The 25,794-nt window shown below is 44.0% G+C and overlaps 1 protein-coding gene across 3 annotated transcripts in view; it reads left to right on the top strand.

Moving 5' to 3' along the window:
- The first annotated feature begins 53 nt into the window (after positions 1-53).
- PTBP3 (polypyrimidine tract binding protein 3) overlaps positions 54-25,794 on the top strand; it is a 62,833-nt gene continuing 37,092 nt past the window's right edge. Inside the window, exons 1-2 of one of the 3 annotated variants that reach the window (XM_018561154.1) lie at positions 54-474; positions 17,746-17,821. In XM_018561154.1, the coding sequence (XP_018416656.1) occupies positions 17,797-17,821 (25 nt within the window). In that variant the 5' untranslated portion in view covers positions 54-474; positions 17,746-17,796. Of the gene's footprint in view, positions 475-17,745; positions 17,822-25,794 lie in introns of those variants that run through there. The other 2 variants (XM_018561156.1, XM_018561157.1) reach the window with 2 other exon arrangements.

The raw sequence follows: 25,794 nt of genomic DNA on the forward strand, positions 1-25,794 counted from the left end.
GGGGGGTGGGGGGTCTGCGCTTCAAGGGGGAAGCGGGGGATGCCTCTTTTGACGTGACAGCGGCTAGGGCCAGGCCAGCAGCTGCTCTTTCCACAGCCAAGCGGCAGTAGCAGCAGGCGTGTTTCTATGGCAGATCAGCGCTCATCAACCTGTTGAGAGAGATCTGGGTGTTTTCGTCCCCTCCCTCCCAGCACTCTGCTCCCATTCATCTGCGCTGTGTGCTTGAAATGACAGCCCTCTTTTGTGTGAGGGCAATTTGTTTATCTACTGCGTGCAGCTCCTACTGCTTCCTCTTTTCTGTCCTGCTTCCCTCCGGCCCTCCTCTGCCTCTCACTACTAAGATCTGCCGCTTCTCGTGCTCTATAGGCCTACATGGCAGCTTGCTTCCCCCTCCCGCGGCTGGACCGTGTCGCCTGCTGCCTGGTCCCTTCGTCTGATCGCCTGCCACAGAAGCAGACGGGCGACTTGTGAAAGGTAGTAATTCGATGAGAAGGGGGGATTGTAGTCATTTGGAGGGGAGGGAAGGGGGGGCTGTGCTCACTTTTCAGGGAACTTTTCCACGAGTGGAGTTGATGGCAGTCCGGGGAGGGGATGCGTGAAGGGTCGTGGAAAGCCATTGCCACATCCTCCACCCGGGCTCTTTAGGGAGGAGGGCCGAGCTTCCTCACTTCACAGGAGCTTCCTGTCAAACACCATTTTATGGAAGGGGATCCAACTTTGCCTTTTAACCCCATAGCTCCTGTGCTGGGGAAAGGATCATCACATATCCAACAGGAAGGGCTTCAGAAATAACCACACGGGCGATATTGATTGCATGACGAATGGCTTTTTTTTTTTCCACGATCGTATGCGGTTTTTCCTTATCTTTATTTAGGTCATCAGTCACTTCATTAGAGAGAAGTGTACAGTTCAGATGTTCTTGTATCTAAACTATATATAACGCCAAAACTTTTACTTTCTCTTTAAATATAGAGGAGAGTGCAAGGATTCACACGGATCCCTACAAAACTGGAGCAGTTGCCCATGGCAACCAATCGGCTTCTAGCTTTCATTTTCGAAGCTTATCTGAACAAACTGTAGATGCTTATGGGTTGCCTTGGGCAACTGCTCCAGATCTCATAAAATCCTTCCATTTATGGGAATTTATCCAATCTGGAGCAGTTGTCCATGGCAACCAATCAGCTTTTCTCTTTCACTTTCAAAGCTAAACTGAAGCAAGTAGCTGGCTACTATGGGCAACTGCTCCAGTTTTCAAAAAAATTCCCCTCCGTTGTGTTTATGCACCTGGTAAGGCACCATGCAGCAGTCATTGATTTTAACACAGCTTCACGCACATCCCAATGCCCCCCCCCTTCTGACGCCACTGCTTACAACCATCGTTCAATTTTCTTTCTCCCGACGTCGCACCCATCTTGTACACGAACGGATGCAGACAGGCTGCGTCCAGAGCCGTGTATCCGTCCCTGTACGGATGTAAACACTGTGTGATGATTTGTGCAGTTGCAGCCTTGATTTTAATAGCTGTGCCTCCATGGTGGCATAAACATGGCGCCTTGCATAGATGTATGGGTCTATGTACCTGTATGAATGAGCCCTAAGACAGCCAACATTTAGACTGTTTGCCGTGTTGCGCTCACCTAATGTAACCCACCGCCCCCTCCACAGTTGCATATTTTCCTGGATATGAGCGCCGTGGGCTCCAGTGTTTGCATCCAGTGAAGCAAGCCTTACTCTCCTGGCCACACCTGTGCATTACAGCCCTGTGTGCAGGGGACCCCTTTTGTAATGTTTTCTATGGAGCTGCCTAGATAGAAGTCACTGGAACAAGAGTCCCCCCTCTCTTCCTGTGTTGGTGGCAACTCCAGACTTTGGATTTACCCTCCTGACATGGTGACGTTGGTGATCAGGACAGTTTAAGAGTGGGTGAATCTCCCTAAATGGGATAAAGACGGCAATAAAAACCTGACGGTGGTTCTAACCCCTGACCATTATATCCAAATGTACCAATTTTTTTTTACTTTTTATTGTTATCCGAGATTTATATAACATCAACGGTGTGCATAATGCTTCATAAAATAATAGGAGACTGTATAGTTAAAATACAAATCAATACAAGACAGTTAGGAGGGCAATGCTCCAGCAAACTTCGTTATACTTTAGGCTAGGGGTGGGCAACTCTGGCCCTCCAGGTGTGCTTTAACTACAAATCCCAACATGCCTCTGTCAGTCAATGCCTGATGGGACTTGTAGTTCCACAATAGCTGGAAGGCTAGAGTTGTCCACCTCTGCTGACTTGTTATCTGTAATCATCACTTTGATCATGTGATTTAAAATCATCCATGAAGCTCTTGCGTATTACAAACGACGTGTTCCAAAGCAGGCAATTGAGTGTTAGAGAAGCCGATCGTGTAGCTCCAGCCTTTAAACAACTCCAGGAAAAAACCTTTACTAACCCTTTGCAGTGGGGCTACCCCTGCACTGGAAGGGTTAACTGCTCATTTGTGTCTAGGTTAAAAAGAAAACAAAAGTTATGCTCGCCTGATCCTCCGAGCAGGCTTCTTCTAAAGGTGCCCATACACCTTACGATTATCGTACGATAATCGTATGCGATCGACTTTTCGTACGACAATCGTAACGTGTGAATAGAGTGCCCGACCGATAGTACTGTACAATCGTACGACTTTTGACGGTCAAGCATGTTTGAAAACTGGTTGATCGTACGATGTTCGCATGGTTGGTGGCGTTTCCGTCCGTCAAATGTCGTACGACTAACACTGCGAATGCGCAAACGAAAATAATTGCGGTCAATTACCGCAAGTCGTCCAGGTGTTTTTTTCTAACTACCGCTGATTGAACCTTGCGATAATCGGGGCAGGATGGTGCCTGCCCCGTACGACGGTTCGATCATCGGACGAAAAGTTTTGTCCGATAATCGTAAGGTGTATGGGCACCTTTTAGACTGGTCCTTCCAATGTCTCTCTCCCCTCCTCTGCAGCGGTCTAAGGTAGGGATGCACCGATACTAGCATTGGTGCTGATACGGAATACTTGGGCAAGTACTTGTACTCTCCCAAATGTTCTCGATGCCTACCCCAATACCGAAACTTCCGGCATCAGTAAGCCGGGATGCCGGCTCCATGCTACCTCGTCACTTGGTTATGAGGGAGCATGGAGCTAGCTTCCCGACCAATCAGGATGCCAGGCGGTGAGTCATTACCCGTCCCCCCGGGCTTCCTGATTGGCCAGAAAGCCGTCTCCATGCTTCCTCATCACCTGGTGACGAGGTAGCATGGAGGCGACTAATCGGCTTCCATAATGGGACCTCCGATATCAGTATTCGTTATGGGCGAGTACCAAAAAGAAAATATCAGTACTCCATACCGAAAAAGCGCTATCGGTGCATCCCTACTCTACGGTCCAGGAAATCGGTGTATAGATATGAGGACTCTGAGGAACAGTCCAAAGCTGCAGTGGAGGAGGAGACAGGCTGGAGGTAGTGCTGCGACAGCCGGCTGGCTCAGAGCTCCCGGTGAGTATAACTTTATTTTTGCACCTAGACAAAAAACAAGCACTTAACCCTATTACAAACGACGTGTTCCAAAGCAGGCAATTGAGTGTTAGAGAAGCCGATCGTGTAGCTCCAGCCTTTAAACAACTCCAGGAAAAAACCTTTACTAACCCTTTGCAGTGGGGCTACCCCTGCACTGGAAGGGTTAACTGCTCATTTGTGTCTAGGTTAAAAAGAAAACAAAAGTTATGCTCGCCTGATCCTCCGAGCAGGCTTCTTCTAAAGGTGCCCATACACCTTACGATTATCGTACGATAATCGTATGCGATCGACTTTTCGTACGACAATCGTAACGTGTGAATAGAGTGCCCGACCGATAGTACTGTACAATCGTACGACTTTTGACGGTCAAGCATGTTTGAAAACTGGTTGATCGTACGATGTTCGCATGGTTGGTGGCGTTTCCGTCCGTCAAATGTCGTACGACTAACACTGCGAATGCGCAAACGAAAATAATTGCGGTCAATTACCGCAAGTCGTCCAGGTGTTTTTTTCTAACTACCGCTGATTGAACCTTGCGATAATCGGGGCAGGATGGTGCCTGCCCCGTACGACGGTTCGATCATCGGACGAAAAGTTTTGTCCGATAATCGTAAGGTGTATGGGCACCTTTTAGACTGGTCCTTCCAATGTCTCTCTCCCCTCCTCTGCAGCGGTCTAAGGTAGGGATGCACCGATACTAGCATTGGTGCTGATACGGAATACTTGGGCAAGTACTTGTACTCTCCCAAATGTTCTCGATGCCTACCCCAATACCGAAACTTCCGGCATCAGTAAGCCGGGATGCCGGCTCCATGCTACCTCGTCACTTGGTTATGAGGGAGCATGGAGCTAGCTTCCCGACCAATCAGGATGCCAGGCGGTGAGTCATTACCCGTCCCCCCGGGCTTCCTGATTGGCCAGAAAGCCGTCTCCATGCTTCCTCATCACCTGGTGACGAGGTAGCATGGAGGCGACTAATCGGCTTCCATAATGGGACCTCCGATATCAGTATTCGTTATGGGCGAGTACCAAAAAGAAAATATCAGTACTCCATACCGAAAAAGCGCTATCGGTGCATCCCTACTCTACGGTCCAGGAAATCGGTGTATAGATATGAGGACTCTGAGGAACAGTCCAAAGCTGCAGTGGAGGAGGAGACAGGCTGGAGGTAGTGCTGCGACAGCCGGCTGGCTCAGAGCTCCCGGTGAGTATAACTTTATTTTTGCACCTAGACAAAAAACAAGCACTTAACCCTTGCAGTGCGGGGTAGCCTCATTGCAAGGGTTATTAAAATGCTTTTATGTTCTTCTTTATGGAGTCCGGACCATGTTTTTATATAGACAGGATGGAGCGATTAGCTTAACCAGAGCAACATATGTGTCTGGCCATACACACATCGAATTTCAACAGTTTCCTGCTATGAAATGTGATCAGTGGGTGGCTCCACCCTCACCACATTTTTTTTTTTTTCGCCTTGCCGATGGAAAATGGTCAGTCAGTGACTACATCCAATCAGATACAGTTGCTGTTTGGGTATTCTGACAGCTGTGGGTGCTGGATATCCAAATATAATAGCTGGCAGGGGAGAGGCTGTTTAGTGTGGATGGGGGAAACAAGCGTTGTTTCTTCTTCAGTCTGTAGGGAAAACTGTAAAGTGTTTAGCCAGCCTAATCCTCCCCCTCCATCTTATATAAGGAGAGAGTCACCTCTCCCATACTTGCCTGCGATACACCCATCCATTTCACATTCACGAGACTGAAAAGCAGCCCGTGTTTAACTACTTAGAATACTGCTAAAACGATTCCACTTGTGTCTCTGCCTTTGTGTGCTTTATCATGTACAGGCCTTTGCTTATTGTTCTACGTGTGCATTTTGATGGCAGTATGCTTTGTTCTGAAATTCAATATCGGCTTCCTGTTTAGCAAGTATAGCGGGGTTGCCCTTTTTGTTGCAATGCCAAGTCATTTCTTGTTTGGAATCCTAATAAATGTTGAACGCTTTGAAGCTTGCTATTGCAGAATGACCAGTTCCGAAAGCCTGAGCAAGTAATTCAAATATCCTCAGAAGAGTTATTTTATTTTGAGAGGTCGATTGCTCGTTGGATTTTATTGGCAAGCGCTTGCTGGAGTGGGTCTCGGCTAGTTTGGAGTCATACGTTGGTTTACCCAGCTACACCGAGATGATTAGTATGGATTTAATGATAGGTTTTATAAATGAGAAATGTCATGCATATCGGTAATCTGTCTAGTTTCTCTTTACACAAAGTGTTGATGTTATTATTATTTTTTATGATTCAGGATTTATATAGCACCAACAGTTTGCTCAGCACTTTACGATATAAGGAATGGTTGGTACAAGATTGTTAGGAAGGCCCTGCCCGTGAGAGCTTACCATCTAAAAAGGAGGGGCAAGTGATACAAAGTGTTATGGTGCCCATACACCTTACAACCAGAGGTGGGGTGACACCCGGTGCGGGTACCGGGTGGCGCCCCGCCGTGACGTCATTGTGCACACACGTGATGACTGCGGGCGGCCATCTTGGTGATGGACATTCGCAGACAGAGGAGGGGACGTTTACCCGGCAGGATGAGGTATGCCGCCAGGTCCCCAAGGGCGCTGCCGGGGAGAGAGGGGGGGGGGGGGGCGGTCACGGTCATAAGGTATGCCACTGGGTCCAGGCTCTTGGTCCAAGATGGAGTTCCCGACTTTTCAGAGGGGGTGACAGCAAAATGACAGTCATTTTGGTGTCACCCGGTGGCGAGCCGCACCCCCCCTTGTGACACCACTGCTTGCAACCATCGTTCAATTTTCTTTGTCCCAATATCGTACCCTCGTTCTATTTTCGTTCAATTACCCTATCGTGCACAGACCAATGTAGTTGTGGATTATTGTTCATCAGCAATACTAACTGGCGGAATTTCCACGATCAACGGAACAGATTTTCTTTGCGCATGTGCAGTGTTCATCTTGCGATTTTTGTTGTAAGAAAACGCCACTAATCCATTGATTTTTTTTTTTTTGTCAGTTTCAACAAATGTTTACTAAACCGAAGAAGAAAAATGTAATATATTGCAGTTTACCAGTCCTTAGATGTGGTGGCTGCATTAGGTTTCAATTTTCAGCAAGTACAAAAGATACTCCTTGATCCTGCTAGAAATGCAGCCAGTTCTGCAAGTTGGACTGGAAAAAAGAAAACGGTCATCTTTTTTTCTGTAGACTGCTATTCTGAAAGAACCATACAATGGATATGCACAAAGGCAAACGTGTTTAAAGCAGAACTCTGGACACACATTTTATTAACGCTTGCAGAGGGGCTACGCCCGCGCTGCAAGGGTTAAGTGCTTGTTTGTGTCCAGGTTAAAAAATTTTTTTATACTCACCTGAACTTGGAGCCGGCTTGTTCTTAAGGTGCCCATACACTGCACGATTCTCATACGAGAATTGCGGGAAATCCCGCGATCGTACGCCAATCGTGCAGTGTATGGAAAGCGTGCGGCCGTTTCTACTGTAGGGTCACACGTCTTCTGTCGAACAAGCAGGCTAGAAAACCCGCCGGGAATGGTACGATTCTCGGCGAGTTAGTGGTCTGCTTGTTCGACAACTGCCGAACGGGCCGGTGTGCACACGCGCACACTGCCCGTTTGCGATGATCACAAGTACGATCTGCCTGTCCAAGACGGGCAGATCGTACGTTTTTTTAAAGTACTTAAAGGACTTTTGTCTTGCGAGGGTTGTAAACTGTATGGCCACCATTAGACTGGTCCCTGGAGCCTCTCTCCCCTCCTCTCCCGCGGTTTAAGGTTCCGGAGTCATCCTGTTCTACGCACTGTGTACAGGATTTGAGGATGCCGAGGGACATACCATCACTGCATAAGGGAGGAGACGGACTGTAGGGAGCACTGTGACAGCTGCAAGGTTTGAGTGAGTAGGACCTATTTTTTAGCACCTAGACAAAAATGAGCAGTTAACCCTTGTAGTGCGGGGGTGGCCACTCTGCAAGGGTTAATAACATTTGTGCCCAGAGTTCTGCTTTAAAATCCTGCCTATGTGACAATCATGGCTGCCTTCTTAGATACTGTGAAGGACTGAGTGTAGCCACCCAGGGACAGGAAGCGTGTTTTGAGGCAATTATCGGGTGGGGAAAAAAGAAAACTAATGCAGGCACTGTATCTAAGGACTTGTTTTTGGGTTTAGATATGATGTAAGGATTGTTTCCCTTCATAACGTGCATGGTAATGCAGATGGGCTGGCCATGCGTTTTGCCATCTATCATGCTATGGTTGTGACTTGAATAAGATCTTTCGGGGGAGTACATACAAAATGCAGCATATATGCCTTATTTCCAATGTCTGGATTCCAGCACAGTAGTGGGAATGATTCCTATGGAAAGCTTTATGTATTGATGCATCAACGTACCTGATACTGTGAACCTATTCTAATAATCACCCCGGCAGCTGCACAGGGCTCCCTTTGGTAGCAGGTACCTGAGCACTGCATCAGTGCAGGTTAGTTGCTGGTGTTCAGGCAGACCACCAACCACTGATGGAAGTCTGGAGCAGCTGGTAGGACCCATTTAGATTTGTGTGTCGTGGTAACACGCTTCACTGAAACATACATTAAAGGAGAACTATGGGGTTAGTGTTTTTCCCCATAGTTCTCCTTGGGGTAACGGGAGGACACAAACTAGCGTCCTCCCGTTTCCCTAAGCTCAGTATACCGCGAGCTACAGCTCGTGGTATACTGAGACGCCGCACCTGGAGCGGATCCCGACTTAGATGACGGGATCCGCCCAGCTGTGTGAGTGACAGCTGGCTCTGCCTATCTAGAGGCAGAGCCAGCTGTACCCGCCCCCTCCCCCGTCCGTTCCGCCAGTCAGCGCTGGCAGAGGTGAGAGGGGAATCCAGCCCCTCCCCCTGTCACGGCAGAGAGCCGTGACAGGATCGAGAGGTGAGGGAACCCGGTATGTGTTCGCTCACCTCCCGATCTACTGAGCCGACCTGTGACAGTCTCATTGTCACAGGTCGGCTTAGAACTATGAGATGAGTGGAAATCACTCATGTCATAGTTCTCCTTTTAACCCACGGAACTTAGTTAATAGCCGCAAAGGAGCTGAATCTGTGCAGATGAAAGATGGCTTTTGCGTTGTTGCGCAGTCTTCCACACGGAAAACCGCGCAGCAAACTCTGTATGTGAATGGAGCCTTGGGGAGCAATCTTAATGTGAAAAAGGTCTTTTGGTTGTTGGATCTTTCAACCAATTTCTCTCTATGGCTATCTTCACGTTGACTGAATTGATCTCAGCCATCCTAAATGTGAAGCTATAGTAAACGTTTGTTTGTCTGGCCGCGTTTGGGTACCATTGACTAGTAATGGTGACGCAAGTGCATGTAGTGTTTTTGACCCGTTTCCTGTTCACGGAACGTGATGGTGTGAATGGTGCGGAAGTGATGATGTGCGGTGGCTTGATGTGGATAGTACTTGTGCAAGCCCACTGAAGGCTGTCATTGAGTGGACCCCCCATCCTGGCACAATCAGCTTGAGGCCTGGACATTCCCTGCCCGCAGCTGTACATCACAAGGAGGTGGAGAATGCTCCTGCAGCAAATGATTGGGCTGGGAGGGGGATTTGTCACTGACCGTTTTGCACAGTTTGCACCAAGCCCCCGCACATCACTACTTGTCATTAGATACGACAAAGCCAGTTGTTTTCAATCAGACAATCTGGTAGAATTGCAGTGAGATAAGAGAAAAAAAGGGTTTATTTCATTCGATAAGATTTCTTTCACATGTATTATTTTGAGATGGTGAGAATGCATTACGCAGTAAAATGTTTTTTTGTTGTTTTTTTTTTTTACAGAGAATAAGGCTTTCACTGGTTAATCTTATATGGCTGAATTGAGCATTTGCCATTTTTAGAAGGTCATTTTACTTTGGCAGGTATTGCGTAAAGAAGAAAGGGAACTAATATTGGGGATGACAGTTCCAAAACTAGAGTGAAGTAAAAAAAGAAAAAGGGCACTTTTTGCACTTTTTGGAAAACACACAATTTTGCAAGGCATTTACCTTGTGAAATAATAAGTATGCAGTGAAGTCTGAGGGCCTGTTCACACGACGTCCGTTTTCTGTGCTGACCTGATCCGTACGCTCCTGCACTCAAAATGCATCCCAATGTATCCCTCTGTGTTTTATGGGCTACAATTCTCACGTGCGCAGTCCCTTCAGGTTACCCCAGAAAAATACTGCATGTCACATTTTGTACGGTTATCAAACGCGTCAAAAACGCACTGCACTGCAGCTAACATACTGACAGCCCCACTCCAGCAAAAAATGTTTTTTTTTTTTTTTTACTGGAACGCATCAAAAACACGGCCATCAGGTACACTTCCCCGTACACTTCCTGTGTGACCTTTTATTGAAGTTTTTTGTGTTGAAGATTGTTGGTCATATGCACTAATCTGCAATAAAAACCATACCATTAATTAGTTCTTTGTAATCCATCTGCTGCTGGCAGTCTTTGTTTCCTGTGAACATAGGCTCTTGGGTTGTTTTTTCCAGCGATTACACACTGTGCCACATTTCACAGTGGTATACATAAATGCATTTAAACCAACTTTTTTTTTTCTCATTTGCGGTCCTTGCCACAAAGCAATTGAACCTTATGGAGTTTTGTGGTGGGGGCAGCTGGTCAGGTAATATTGTTTGCTTTGCAGCAAGGACTTTGTCATCTTTTGAGTTGCTTTATCAAAGTCGCTGTAAAGGGGACGTTTCATAAGAGAAATTTGGATTTCGTTACTATACTCCTCGTGGAAATGCTAATTGTCTGTCATGTTGAGTTTTCATCTTTACTACGTAGGGATACTGTTGAGTTGCTCTTGCTGGGCAACGTGAGTGTGTCTCTATGAAGGGCATCCCCCAGACCTCATCTTACCTGTGTTTTCTTGCAGCTCCAGCAGGCGCGCATTAAGGTGCACATAACAATGCACACCACCAATGCACAATTACCAAGCCATGCATGAGGTAAATTGCCTAGTCGGTGCATTGGTACTACATATGGGAAAGCTGCCCAATGGGATTGCTATGAACTAGCACTAAGAAAGGAAATTGTCAAGTTGGGTATACATGGGTAGATTTCTGAAGGAACGTTCCTACGAAAAATCCCATTAAAACTTTTAGATAAGCCATCAGAGATTTGGCGATAGTTGTTTTGAATTTCTTTTTATTACCTTTCTTATTTAACATTCGATTTTGAAATGAATGAAGTTTGCCAAATTAAATCATTCACTGTTAGAATTTTGTTAGCTTGTGAAAATTTTTCCAACGTACTCCTTTTCAATTTTTTCATCCACTGAGGTCGAAATAGAACATCGACATCTATGATTAGAAAGTCGAATGAACGTTCCGAAATCAATTTAGTTTGTTTGTAATTCTAGCTTTGTATACCCAACTTTACGGTTAGTTCATTTCTTGCTTGTTAGTTTTTTTTCCCAATTTTTGCTTTTCAATATACTTTTAAGGCAAACTTCCCCAAAGATAATATTTCAGTTTTGCTTGGTAACTGGCAATTTGAGTCGCTCTCTTCTAATTCTTGGCGATTCCAGTTGTAGATATTAAAATGCTTCAGGGAAGTTCTCTGGAATATCTATGCCTGTGGTTGATTTTACTCCACTACTGATCACCCACATCTCAAATATCACTTTTGGATTTTATTTTGTTTTTGTTTTTTTCACACAAAAGTGTTGTGAGTTATTCTGCAAGATGAGGTTTTATTTACCATGATATCATGTTTTATTCCCCCTCCCCTTGCTCTGTAAGAGTGTATCCCAAACCTGACACTTGGAGCTTTGTGTGGAAAGTTGTGACTTCTTCTAGGCCACCAGCTATCATTTTCAATGCAGGCAGAGACTGGTAAACATGGGGCTTCAAAGCCGCTTAACTGGGCAGTTTTAAAAAAGGATTTCTTACAAGTTTAAACTCTCCTTTATTCTGTGATGCAATCATTTGATTCCATTACTGTCCAAAATACTGTACATCCACTTTCTAAACCTGCCTTTTGTTTCTTACCACGATTGGTCTACTGCAGGGGTAGGCAACCTTGGGCACTCCAGCTGTGGTGAAACTACAAATGCCATCATGCCTATACCTTTGTGAGCAATGTGTGTCGGAGTCTTGCAATCCCTCATGGAATTTGTAGTTACCCCACAGCTGACGTGCAGAGGTTGCCTACCCCTGATCTGCCAACACTAGTGCATGTAATATGGCACTGACTTTAGCAGCAGATGGGGGACCCTACAGGTGTAATGTCTCAATCATTCCTGCACCGTCTTATTTGTTCTCCTTTCAGCAGCCAGCCCTCCCAGTTGTCTTTTGCTAAAGTACACAACCACTCCCACTCTCAGATCTTTACAACATAAAGGCTGATCATTCTGTAGACCACGATAACAGCTAGGAGGCCTCTTTAAGATAACACAGGACGTGTGGAAAGGACACAGGGCACTCGTCACTTGCACTTCTTAAACAGATATAACAAACTACTTTTTAATGGTATATTTAAGAAACCAAAAGGGAGGGATTAAGTTCCTAATTTGGGCCAATTCAAACCATTATGGTGTGTTTTTGCATGCACGTTATGCCTCTTATTAATGCACATTGCGTTAAAGGGTTGGGACCGTACCCCAGAGCTAGGATTTAAAGTCAGTACACCTGATTTCTGTTCTTATTCTAGGTAAGTGATAGAAAGTACCGGTGATCATCAATACAGATGGGCAACAAACCTTTCCCACAGAAGGGGTCAGCAGTGACACCATCCCCCTCCATTTTCTCTGTACTTGTTTCCTTCAACCAGCCGTAGGATACAAAATGTCTGTAAAAGGGTCCTTTCTTTGATCTTTTTCTAATGGCTGTTATATGAGGATACTTTCCCTAGTTGTGGTAACACATACGTATGCTTCATATAAACAACGAAACGTAGTGATGCTTTAAGAAAGCATTATATGTATTGTGACCTTTAAATTAAGCTTTCCAGTTTACCTATACTGCGAAAGCTGTGCAGTCCTATGCAAGAGGAAAAGAACAAGAAAGGTTGCAGGGTGGCCCAACCCTTTCACTCCCTCTTAGAAGTTGCTGGTATTGTGGGAGTAGCATACCAGCACTTGTGTTGTAACACTAAGGTAAGCAGCCTTTGCGGCTCGGTCTATGATTTGTCTCGCCTAGTTCTATCCTAGTTTGACTGTAATTATTATGTTGATCAAGGCACAAAAGCATATTTCACTTAAAGTGACAGCATTCATGCAGTGCCATTGGACTGTATTTGGATGAATACAAAAAAAAAAAATGTCTAGGTCATGAGTGAAGGATCTACATACTGAGAATGAATAGCATGTGACTTCCTCTAGCATTACTCAGTATTTTAACTTGCTTTAGGCTAGTTTGGAAACCTGTTTTTTTCTTCCATGACTTGGATTCAACTGTGCAAAGGTGGCCACACACCTTACAATTATCGTACAATTTCTTTTGTCCCGTCATCGCACCCAGCGTTCAATCTCCGCTCAAATAGCCCATCAATAATCATTCGTTCGCAATACTACCTCAACGATTTTCGTCCATCGCCACTAATCCATCGATTTTATTCGTTCGTTTCAACAAAAGTTTTCTAGTCTGCCCAATCGAGGAAATTCGGCCAGTTGTACAGTAATTGCGATTGTGCACTTCCCATCAACTGGCCGATTATCGTACGACAAAATAAATTGTACGATAATAGTAACGTGTGTGGCCACCTTTAGGGTTGCCAGTTGTCCTTTTTTAGTAAGAGATATTCCTTTTTTTTAGGGATGCACCGATGCCGGTATTTCGGTATCGAGTACCGATATTTATTTATATTAGTCAACACCAATACTGGAAGTCCCATTAAGGAAGCCAAGCGGTGTGTAATGACTCGCCACCTGGCTTCTTGATTAGCCAGGAAGCCAGGTGGTGTGTAGAGACTCGCCACTCGGCTTCCCGATTAGCAAGGAAGCCGTCACCATGGATCCGGCTTCCCGGCCAATCAGAAAGCTGGGTGCCACATCATTACACAGCGCCTGGCTTCCTGATTGGCCAGCTTCCCGACCAATCAGGAAGCCGGGCAGCAAGTCATTACGAGTACTCGCCCAAATACTCGGCATCGGCACCGATACGAGCATCGGTATCAGAGCATCCCTACTTATTTTGTTGAAAATCATGTCAGGGTCTACTTTTAGGTAGATGCAAAAAGGAGTGATGTTAAATGCACCGTCTTGTAAAGTGGTCATAGATGACAAATTGGTAGTGTGTACCAAATACCATGTTCTCACAATTTGTGTGTGTTATCAGTGATTGATGGCCCTAAAATGATTGCTCTCACTGCGACGTTCGCGGCGATATGTAACATGTGTAGCGCAATTGTAATTTTTGCGCGCTGGGGCACCGGACGCGTATTTACGTTTATAGGCGCGTAAACGTGGGGGTGGGGGAGTTAAACATTTTGGGGGGGTTTTTTCCCCTTTTTTTATATGTGGCTTTTATTTTATTTTATTTTTTTATGTGTTACTTTTCTTTTTTTTTATTTATATTTTTTTTTTTCACTTATTGTTATTGCTATTATATAGGGGGATAACAACCCCCTATATAATAGCAAAGGCACACTGACAGGTCCTCTTTATGGAGATATTAGGGGTCTCTAGGACCCCTAATATCACCTATGGACCCCAAAAGAAGCTGATAAAGCAGAGATCTGCTTTATCAGCTTCTTCTCTCTCCAGATGACTGACAGGTGAATGCGGAAGTGATGTAACACACATCACTTCTGCATTCACAGCCCGGACGGGGATCAGCAAGGAGCTGATCTCCCGTCCTCCTCCTCCTGACGCCCTCGGAGCCGGTCCCGGGATCCAAGATGGGGCAGCGGATCCCGGGAATCAAGGTGAGGGGTCAGGGGGAAAAAAAAAATGAAAAAAAAAACCGGAAGCGCCGAGCGGGCGCGGGGGGGGGGGGGATGGGTGCCGCGAACGAGCACATATAGGCGATCGGCGGGCTATGGACCCGCTGATCGCCTATATGTGAAACACCCGGTACCGGGTGTTCGCATTGGACGGGTCTTTTCTGCCCGTGCGTGCCCGCTAGGGGGCGCGCGCGAGCAGAAAAAAATTGCCGTCTGGAGACGGCAACCCGCAGATGCTGCAGTGCCGTCCGTCCGTTTTTTTACTACGGGCGGATGGCAAGAGGTTAACCTTTTAGTTTAGTGTCGCTTTAAGGGCCTATTCACACCACATCCAGATCTACAGACCAGACCAGATTGTTTCCAGACCCAAAATGCATTCTAATGTATCCCTATGCTATTTTTGGCCTCTGTTCACACCAGTGCAGTCCGTTCCAGACCAGAAAAATACTGCACGTCTCATTTTGTCAGGTCAGGAATGCACTGGAACTGCGGGCCGGTTCACACCATTTTCCGGACCAGGTTTTGTACACAGACCAGGACCTCAGCTGGTGACAACAAGTCTCGATGGTGGCATGTGTGCACCAGGAAAAAAAAAGATTCAATGTTTTTCTTGGTATGGCTTATAATGCAGTGGAGAGCCAATGTCCAATCCGGGAGCCAGAAGGATTATTTTAAAAGTCGGCTCCATTGACAAAAAGAGAAAACCTTAAAAGTTAGGCACCAGCTGTAATTTTTAAGGAGTGCTGGTTCCTGGGATTTGTCCTGCCCTGCTGTAGGCGTACCTGAAGCCCTGTAATGCATACCTAGCAATGCTATAGGTCTTTAACTAAGTACAACCAGCACTGTGCAACTGCATTTAGAGGACCTTTCCCAAATAACCATGCAGAAGTTATATAATCAGTTGTTGGCCATACACTGGCAGACTTTCATATCAATGTTCATACAGAATATCTCATCAGTCATTCATTATAGCATGTCACTCAAATTTCGTTTAATTTTCACTAGAGCTGCAGCTAACGGATTATTTTCAAAATCGATTAGTTAGCCGATTATTAAGTTCGATTAATCGGTTAATCGGATAAATAATAAAACAAATTTAAAAAAATGGCTCCAGTGATGGACTACTAGTTTGTATTGAGATTGCACTCCATCACAGGAGCAAGCTTGGAGCGGTGGAAGTAAAAAAGAAAAAAAATAGTGTGGTGTGCAATATAGTGAAAAGGAAAGTGTAAAATTATAAAGCAATGAATGCAGAATGGCACCAACTATAGAGGACTACAAATACCAGCAATACATTATACAGCACAATGCCGAATATCACCAGCTATAGAGGAATGCAACAAATCCCAGCAATAATCAATAATCGATTATGTCGATTAGTTGTTGCAGCCCTAATTTTCACATGTGATTTTGGAATAAATGGCGTTTCCTGCACAAAAACCACATTTACTGTTAGAATTTAATTTCTTAGAAAATGGAATGAACCAAAAACATTTTTTTAAAGGGAATTCTACTTGTGTGTGGCCAGCTTAGTAAGCTTTTCATGTAGTACCAGATTTAAGTTCGGAATCCAACATGTAATTTATATATTTGTTAAAGCCCAGGGGTGTAATCGTCTTTTTCTGTTTGTGTCGTATACTTATGCGGATGTTGTACTTTTCTGTGCTGCTTGTACCAGGAACCGCATTTTTGAAGAAACCTCTTCTGATAACTCTTTAGTTTTTGTTTTTTTAGAAAGGCAACACAGTACTTTACCCCAAATTAGTTCACTGGAATGCCAATTGGAAGACCCTTTATTGGGACAGAACCTCCATTGCAGTGTAATAAGGGCAGAGATTGTGGCAAAATGTGTACTTGTTCAATCATTAGGCAATACCCTTTTACTTAAAAAAAAAATAAAAAAAATCCAATGAGCGCAGCCTTTCTTGAGTCTTTTTTTTTCTGATTTCTCAAGAGATGGGTTCTTAGGAATCGTATGCTATAATAAAAAAAAAATTTCGCTTAAGAAGTTTAACCCTTGCAGTGGGGCAACACCTGCACTGCAAGGGTTCATTGGTCTAAGGAGGCAAATAAAAAGTTATACTCACCCAATCCCCCTTCACTGCAGTGACCTAAGGTCCCATAATACATCACTTTCTATACACCGCGTATAGACGTGAGGATGCTGAGAGACATAACATCACTGCAGTGGAGGAGGAGACTGGCTGGAGGGAGCAGTAGGCCAAAATTAGCAGTTAACCCCTGCAGTGTGGGGGTAGCCCCACTGCAAGGGTTAGAAAATGTGCCTGGAGTTCTTTTTTAATAAAGGCATGCCTAGAAACTTGCAAATCCTCTTTACCACTGCCATTCTGTTCCCTCTGCTTTAAGAGCTGTCATTATAGCAAACATTGCTTTGGTTGTTTTCAGCTTGTCTACATCTGCACTGTAACTGCAGACAGGGAGTGAGAACTAAGAAGGTATCTACTTCATCCCCCTTTTTGGATTCTGTGAGATCACACACTGTTAGAAATGGGTAGCTCTTGTACTGATTTTAGCCTAATTTTGTCCCCCCTTTCCCCCTGTACATGTAATCCCAGAGAGCCAATTTTGGAAGAGAGGATTGGCACCCACAGTGATCCCAGATGGCTTCTTTGTTGTTAGTCCAGGTCTGGAGACTTGTGCTCTCAAAATGGTAGCTTTTAGTAGATTGCGAGCTTCATTGATTGTGAGCACATTGCAGCTTTTCTATCCATCATTTATGACAACTGACAGTGAATCAAACACCTTTTGCAGATCTGATACCTTTCTTGTTTTCACTCCTTGTATTCAGTTACAGTGAAGACGAGCCGAATGCAATGCTACTTTTTGGATATTAAGAAAGCTAGCATTTTGGTTTTTTTCTGTCAACAGGGCGTGATGCTCATATTGGTCTCATTTTATTGATTTTTAGGCTGGGTATGGCCACCGTTCCAAATAGTAATATGTGATTATCTGTGGAATAAGGAAGCTGTCAGTAAAACATTCTACTGTTACTGTCTTCTTAAATGGAATCCATTCTTCTGAGCCACAAAACCTTTCACTTATTTATTAAATTGTCTTTTATCCAAGCCAATTTCATTTTTAAGATATTGCTTGATGACTTGGCTTAAAAAAAAAAAAAAAGACTTTTTTTTCTTTGGGGGTATATAGTCAAACAATAAGATAATTTCGGATGTGTTTTCTTTTTAGTTCATTTATACTGATATACGTTGTTTTATTTTTGTAGCGGGCGTCTGACGAGCTTCTCTCTTCTGGTATCGCTAACGGGCCTTTTACCATGAGCCAATCCACTCCAGCTACAGGTACAGTGAGTCTGAGAGCTAGCGTGCTGACCTTTTGCAGGCCTTGAACCAAATACATCATTCATTCAGCCTTATTTCAGCCTTCAGATTTTTCTGATACAGCAGAAGGAATGAATACATATTCTGGAAGCTCAGAAAAATGTTTTTGTAACCTTTGCTGTTAGTAGTTGTTGTTGTAGGTAATACAACAGAGTGCCATAATATCCAGAGTTCTCTAAATCCAATTGATCCCCAACTATAACTTTACACAGAGTTGTGGCTTTTGTGGATACTTGAAATGACATTTAGAAAGAAGCCCCACTGAAAAGTCTGTCAAGCAGCATTATTAGATTAAAGTTGAAGTCCAATCATTTTTAGATTTTGCCTTACCTGGGTCCTCATTGATCAACATGCTAATGAGGTGTTTAAATACAACCTTTCCAATTTCATTACATTATTTTAGAACCAGTGAACTCATCACGGAGCCTCTTTACTTCTCTATGCAATGCAGGCAAGACCTTGGCTACTAGAATGGGCCAGCAAGGTGCCGCATATAACTTCCTGAAAAAAATCACAGCACCTACTGCCTCAGTACTCCTCACAAGAGCCCTCAGCCCTGATGCAAGCAGTGGGTTGACTCTTGGGAGTGGTTATGCAAATATCAATATGTCTGGATGAGTGGGTGTTTCTAGGCTTACTGCATTTGAATGCAGACTGCCTTAGTTAAGGGCCTACATATGCTAAATCTTTATGATTGAAATAACTGAACGGAATTCCAGTGAATGAAAGTAAGAATGGGAAGGAAAAGGCTAGATGGTGCTGGACATCCTCAAGACAGGAAATAAGGTGGGTTCTATTTGACTTACTACAGCTTCTAATGCACATTGTGAGAAGCTGTACAGTGAAATCAGGCTAAGAAATTTTGGTGAAGGAGAGGAGAGTGTACAGAGAGTGAAGGCAAAGCTGAAGTTCAGATTTAAGATTGAAGATGGAGATGACCGTTCACAGGGAAATGCAGTGTTTTGGGTCAATTACATTTTTGTTTTCCAAATATCTAATCCATGAAAAAGAGGATATTCAGAGTACTGTGGGTTAACTAAAGAGAGAGCACCACAGTTTCTGCCTGCCTTGTGGCTCTGTTTGTTTGCTTGAAACATCTTACCGAGGCATACAATAAAAGAAAAGCCATTGGGTTGAGTCATTGCTGAGTCGTCCATTTCTGTTTGTAAATTGCAGCTTTAGCTACAGAGCCTGTAAACAAAAGAGTGCAAACTAGAATTATGCAGTTTTTCATATTTACGTAACAAAAAAAAAATTGTAGATGTTTTTTTAAAAATTTGATGACCATAAAAAAGACATTGCTTGTCGGCACACTTTTTTAGTCTCTGGGTACATCAGACTTTTACAGTGCTGAGCATGCTCCCCTTCATTAGTCTCTGCACCTTGGACTTTTCCTATACTATGCATGTGCTACTTCATTAGTGTTAGCACCTTAGACTTCAATGCGCATGTGTCGCTTCATTAGTTTGCGGGTACCTTGGAATTTGTCTTCTGTTGTACATGTGGGTGGTATAGTCCCTTTGCTCTATGTGGCAAAGTCAATCATCGGACAAATCTCTGCCTGCTGCTCATGAGGAAAGGACCCAAACCAGGGGTTAGCAAAACACTTGGGGGGAAAAAAGGTATTTTATGGCTATTTTTTTTTTTTTATATATTCTTTATTTCAAGATTTTTTTTTTTTTTTAAAGAGGTCCAGTAGGACCATGTCCTGCAGTGCTTAGCATGTTGGCCTCGTCCCGACCAGACCAGGTCCTCCATCTTTTCTACCTCCCCAACTTTATGAAGCCACATGGACACCGTGGGTGTCTGTGTCGATTTCCACAGTGCTGGGATACAGCAACGTGCCGCGTTCAGGAGGTGTGGGAGGATAGATGCCTTATAGCTTTTCCTGGGGAAGGAGTTGTGATGGAGGAGAAAAAAGGCAGGGTCCTGTGGGATGTCCCTATCGGTGAATTTGGCTAGTAGGGACTTAACGGAAGTCCAGAATGGGGTCACTCTGGGGCAGGTCCAGAAGATATGAAGCAAGTCTCCTGGGGCTTCATTACAGCGCCAGCAGCTGTTGGGTACAGAGGGGTACATCGAGTGAAGGAGCTGGGGGGTCCTGTACCAACGAGTAAGAAGCTTAAACCCGGATTCCTGGATTTTCGTGTGAATGGATGATTTAAAGGTGAAGTAGTGGATTATGGCTATTTTTAATAATTAAGCATATGGGTGTAAAACAAACTATAACATCTGTGCCATTCATTATATTTTGCCTTTCCATCTAGTTTAAGTTGTTGCACATGAACACTTGCTGCAGCTTTGCGGAATATAAAATAAGGGATCATTGACCGCTATAATACCGTGTTTCCCCGAAAGTAAGACCTACCCCGAAAATAAGACCTAGCACTATCTTCAGGGATTTCTGTAATATAAGACTTACCCCGAAAATAAGACCTAGTTCGGTGGTAGGTATTATATTACAGAGATCCGCTAGGTCTTACTTTCGGGGAAGCGGCACATAACTGTGTAAAAACCGGCCGCAGCTCCCGCCCCGCATTACAAGCGCTTTCGGGACCTTGCAGGGTCCCTTTGGTCAATGCTGATGCTGGGACCCTGCGAGGTCCCGAAAATGCTTGTATCCATTCTGACAACTTGTTCAATAAAATGAGCATTTGGTGATTCCAAGAGGATCTTCAGTGTGCTGGTGACATTTTTCTTATTATCTTATGCATACAGCGGTGCCATCTGCAGTCATTACACTTCCCATTACATGGGATCTCCGGTAAGGAGTGCGACAAGAACCTTTCTACTTATCCTGTGACAGCTATAATAGCCACAAAGAAACCCTTTTCAATACACCTGAAATGTTTAGTAAGTGCTGTAAATATAACTGAAAATTATACCCCCTGTTTGTTGGGTCCGGCAGTTATTTAAAAAGATAGACAAAGTTGGGGGCCCCTTTTGAATATGCTCTAATCTAAATGACCAGTGAGAAAGGAGAAAAGGGGGGAGAGGTTGGCAATGTACCTTACTGACGAATGTGCCCTGCGGTCCGCTGCCAGAAATGCAAGTGGGTGTGTTGGGCAGCCCATTAAAATAGTTTGTCTTAACATAATGCAGGTTAACGTAACACAGCACAGTAGTGTGAATGGACCCCAAGTGATGTGTTACTAAGGCTGCTTTGTTTTGAACGGTTTGTGTACATTGCTATACCTGCTTATTTAGAAAGGTTTGAATAGCTTTTAATAACTAGATGTGATCCATACTTTTTTTTTTTTCAATGGAGGATTTTTGAAATTTGTTTTTTTTTGTTCTGTTTTTGTTTTTAAACATCCTTTATTTCAAGTTAACATCACTGTACCTTTTAGTACTTTGTTGGAAGAGAAATAGTGGTGAAATGTGGGGAGGATGTCAGAATGTAATCCAGTTATTATACTGATCTTTGTAAATAAACCCTTTACTGACATTTTGTTATTGGTGTGCTGTCAGCCCTTTATCAGCTGACTTTTCCATGTGCTTGGCAAGATACGCTTCTAAAAGGATCATTGCTCTTTGGCCCTCTGTCTATTTTGTTTTTACATTGTGTGGTCCCTCTTTTCAGTCTTCTGCATTAATTGCTACTAATGCCTTTGGGCTAATATACTGCAGGGTACATGTATCTGGCTTTGTGCAATTTGGAGCAATTTCTGACCGCAGTGTGGTTGCTCACAGAAAAACAAGTCCCATTAGCTACTGTGGCAGAGTGACTTGTTGCTGTCAATAAAATAAAAGTGCAATGTCTCCTAAAAATGTGTCAAATCTTGGCATCAGAGAACTCAACTCAAGAAAAAAACAACTTTTTGATCAGGTTTATCCCTTATGTGCAAGGACAGTCTCTGGCAGATGTGGCTCATTTGCCAAGATCTTAAATTTCCTTTTATTTTGTTTGTTAAACTGAATGTAAATTGTCAAAAAAACATTCTGATGTCAGTATTCAGGTATATGGTGCAGGGGTGTGGAAAATTTAGAAAAAACTACTTGTCCAAGGACTAAAGTGGGGGCCGAATCTACTTGTCCCTCATGACAATCTACTTGTCCCTCATGACAATCTACTTGTCCTGATACAAAAAAATCATTTTAACCAAAACCGTATTTAGTAGTGCTAAGAAGCACTTCTTATTGGTCAGTGCCGTCGGGTGACCGCGTTGACCAACGAGTGCTTGCAATTTGCCAGCGGAATTCACAATACATGGAACAGGTACAGATAGTACACCCGTACTGGTGGACGGGAAGGACCGTTTGCCGAAAGGTAAGTATAGTGGGAGGGAGATTTGTGCGGGTAATTCCATTTTCCCAAATTACGTGGGAAAGTGAATTTACCCTTTAGGGTTGGTGCAGACTTGGGAATTCCCAGGACGTGTGATCGTGTGCGTTTGCATAAAGCGGTTGCATCCGCATGTATGGGGTTACATCTGCGTAGCAATCGCTGAAAATCATTCCTAAAGTAAGCAGATAGTAAATATTTACTATGTCCTCATTCATAAATGAGCAGGAAGTGATGTATATCACTTCCTGTTCATTCATAACTGGGCACACAGTAAGCTTACTATGTCCTCAGTTATTTACAAACACAACGATCAGTACTGATTTGCTGAGTGTTTGTGCTCTGCTCTCAATTCTGACTGCTCCGTCACACTGCCTCCTCGGCCTTCTGGCCTCTCTCTTCTCCCCGCTCCGCCCCGCTTGGCATCCTAATAGCTTCTCTCCTCCCTGCTGAGTGCCGGCAGATGGAATGGCTCTGTGTGCCCTTGAATCCCCGCTGCCTCTGCTGTAGGGCAGTAAGGATCGGAGGAGACACAGAACGGTGCCCAGCGGAGAGGAGAGAAGCCAGGGAGGAATTTTTTTGGCCGTTGTTTTGGTATTATTCGCATTTTGCTCATAGTACCATTTTCGGCCGAAATTTCAATGCATCCCTAGTGATTAGTGGACCTTGGAGACAGTATTGTGCATATAATATTCCTGGCTGCTATTTTAAATGATGGTTATATACCGTATTTGCCAGCGTATAAGACGACCCCCTAATTTTCCACTTAAAACATAGGTTTTGGGCTATACTCGTCATATAAGACTACCCCACTTCCGAGGCAACACAATTTATGGTGTTGCCTCGGAAGTATGTAGCCGAAGCTACCGTAGATAAAGTATTACCGCACATCCAGCGGGCTGACAGATTAGGGATGTTCGTTTTGGGCCAGCTTGGCTCAAACGAACTAAAGGTTCACATTGTATACCCCGCGTAAAAAGTAGTCTTATACGCCAGCAAATACAGTAATTATACATTATAGGCAGCTGAGGAAGAACTTGCATTTAATGCAGTTGTGTATTCCTTAAAAATAATTACAGGTATTTTTACATACAAATTAGTATAGTTATCTAAATGTGCATTGATATTAACCTCTGTCATTCACTGCAAAGCAGCGCTCAGACTGGGAGAGGGAGGGGCAACAATAGGAGCCAGTCAGGCTGCTGCATGCACTTGTGTTGAGGGAGAGCATGCTGAGTAGAGGAGAGAGTAGAGTGAGAAGAGTTGTAGACTTTCCCAGAGTGTTACTGCACCTTCATTGTCCTCTCGGCAAGATCACACCACTGTATTTCTTATCTCTAAGGCTTCATTCACAGTTGCCACATGAGTTTTTGTCTTTATATAGAGGAAAGTCTGTCGGGATAGATGTTGTGTTTATGCTTCTAGAATCTAGATGCTTTTAGATGCTAGAATCTAGATGCTTTAAATTATGCTTGTTTACATACTTTTTGGTGCGTTTAGGATTTTAAAACCGGTTTCTAGGTGTACCTGACTTCTATTTTGTGAAAACACAGATAAACTGGCTGCATATAAAAACATCTAGACGCAAGGTGTGACTATATCCAATGATGCATGTGTTTACAAAAGCTTTTTAAACACATAAAACATCTAATTGCACATAGTGCAAATGAAGCCTAACAGATAGAGCAGTGTCACCTTTTTGGCGTGCTGTCTGACAGATTAATAAATTGCGAAAGAAAGGGGCCTGGACAGAATTGCAATTCCATTGGCAGATGAGATGGTTTACAAATGTATATTTTACTCTTTGCCTGAAGTTCAGTTTTACATTGTTAGAACAATATGTGCCAAAAATCTTCATAGCCTCTACATTCTTATCATGAAGTGCAGCATATGTTTACAGTACTGCATTCAGAACATGATCTCTAGATTCTGTGCAGTTGATGGTTATGCTGTGAAGCAATGGTCAGGGTTGCCCTCATCAGCTATGACAGCACAGAGTGGTAGAGAAAGAAGCAGCATTTTTACCGAGCATGTATTTTAAGGCATTTTCCATAAACAAATTTTAATATGTGGGGGTAAAAGACTAGAAAAAAAGTAGGACATTCATGTTCTCCAGGTCCATGAAGCTGAAGCGAAAAACAAAAACCGGACTTGAAGGATTATTAAACCCTCACGTATTTTTGCATATATCTACTCCTACCAAACAGTAGGTATAAGCAAAACCTTTAAAAAAAAAAGTGTACAAAAGGGTTAAAAGTTACCTGTGTCTTCACCGCGCGCTCCCGTCTGAAGATCTGATAATTCTCGGGCGGCCGCAAAGGATTATGGGCTGGGCGCATGCGCAGTTCAGATCTTTAGCCGGGAGACGAGGAGAGACACAAGGTAAGTCTATGGAGCAGCGTGCACCTGCACAGACTCCATGGGACCGGAAGTGCCAGGAAGAGAGGAGTCAGCGCTGGATCAGAGATGTGTACCAGCGCTGGAGGAACTCCTGAAACCTACAGTAAAGAAGACGATTTGATCAAGAGGCATCATTTAAGGTAAGTCCATACACTAGCATTGGGGGGTGGATTGCCACCTTTTTTAATTTGTCTTTTTGAAGTTCAGCTTTATATATTCATTTTTTTTGTTTTGTCTTCTGCTTTTCGGTGGAGGCAGAATTCTCTTATCTATTTGGGCATAGCTATTGTTTCTGGTTTTATCCTCACTTTTCCGCTTGAGCTATGCCAATCTGTCTCACAAACTATTTGCAGATTTTACGGCCTGGGATTCTCTCCTTCTGTCCTGGACTGGCAGACTTAATGTCCTAAAGATGGACATTCTTCCCCGACTCCTTTACAAATTCCAAACGGTTCCCATTTCCCTCCCCTACTCTTTCTTCGTCTCTTTATGCTCCGCTTCCATTTGTTTTATTTGGGGAAGGGAGTCCCCTAGAATCGGATATAAGACTCTAGTCAAACTGAAATCTTCTGGAGGCCTTGGTCTTCCAGACTTTTCTCTTTATCATAGGGCAGTGCTCTTAGTCCGTTTGTTGGATTGGTTTAAGTCTGGAGACTCTAAACCTGGGGTCTTGTTGGAATCAGCCTGCTCTCTCATTCCATTGATCTTCCTTGCCTGGCTCGAACCTGCGCATCGCCTCTCTTCCCGTTCCTCCTCCTTCTCCTTACTTCTTCCATTCTTAAAGTGACATTAAACCCTCAGATTTTTTAACATAAACCAATACTGTAATGTGCGCCTTCCTGTAATCCATGGTTGTTTCCCTTCTCTTTGCTCCTCTTCCTTTTTAAATCTGTATCTGTTCTCATGCTGGGCAGAACTTCTGTTTTGCAGCAGACTGCCTTGTCTCAGGAATGGATATATGGTGTCTGTGTGTAGGTTTGTAACCTGAGCCAGCACTACAGGAAGAGGCACTCAGCTGCAAAGGGAAGTTCTCCCCAAGCATGAGAAGACATGAGGATTTAAAAGGAAGAGCAGCAAAGAGAAGGAAAACAACCATGGATTACAGGAAGGCGCACATTACAGTATTGGTTTATGTTAAAAATCTGAGGGTTTAATGTCACTTTCATGACTGGGATCGACTGTTGTCCTCTACTGCTTTCTCCTCCAGACTAAGCCCTCTCACTCCTCTTCGTTATAACCCCCAGTTCCC

Source organism: Nanorana parkeri, unplaced genomic scaffold (genome assembly GCF_000935625.1).
Source record: "Nanorana parkeri isolate BGI_ZX_2015 unplaced genomic scaffold, ASM93562v1 scaffold504, whole genome shotgun sequence".
Classification (NCBI taxonomy): Eukaryota; Metazoa; Chordata; class Amphibia; order Anura; family Dicroglossidae; genus Nanorana; species Nanorana parkeri.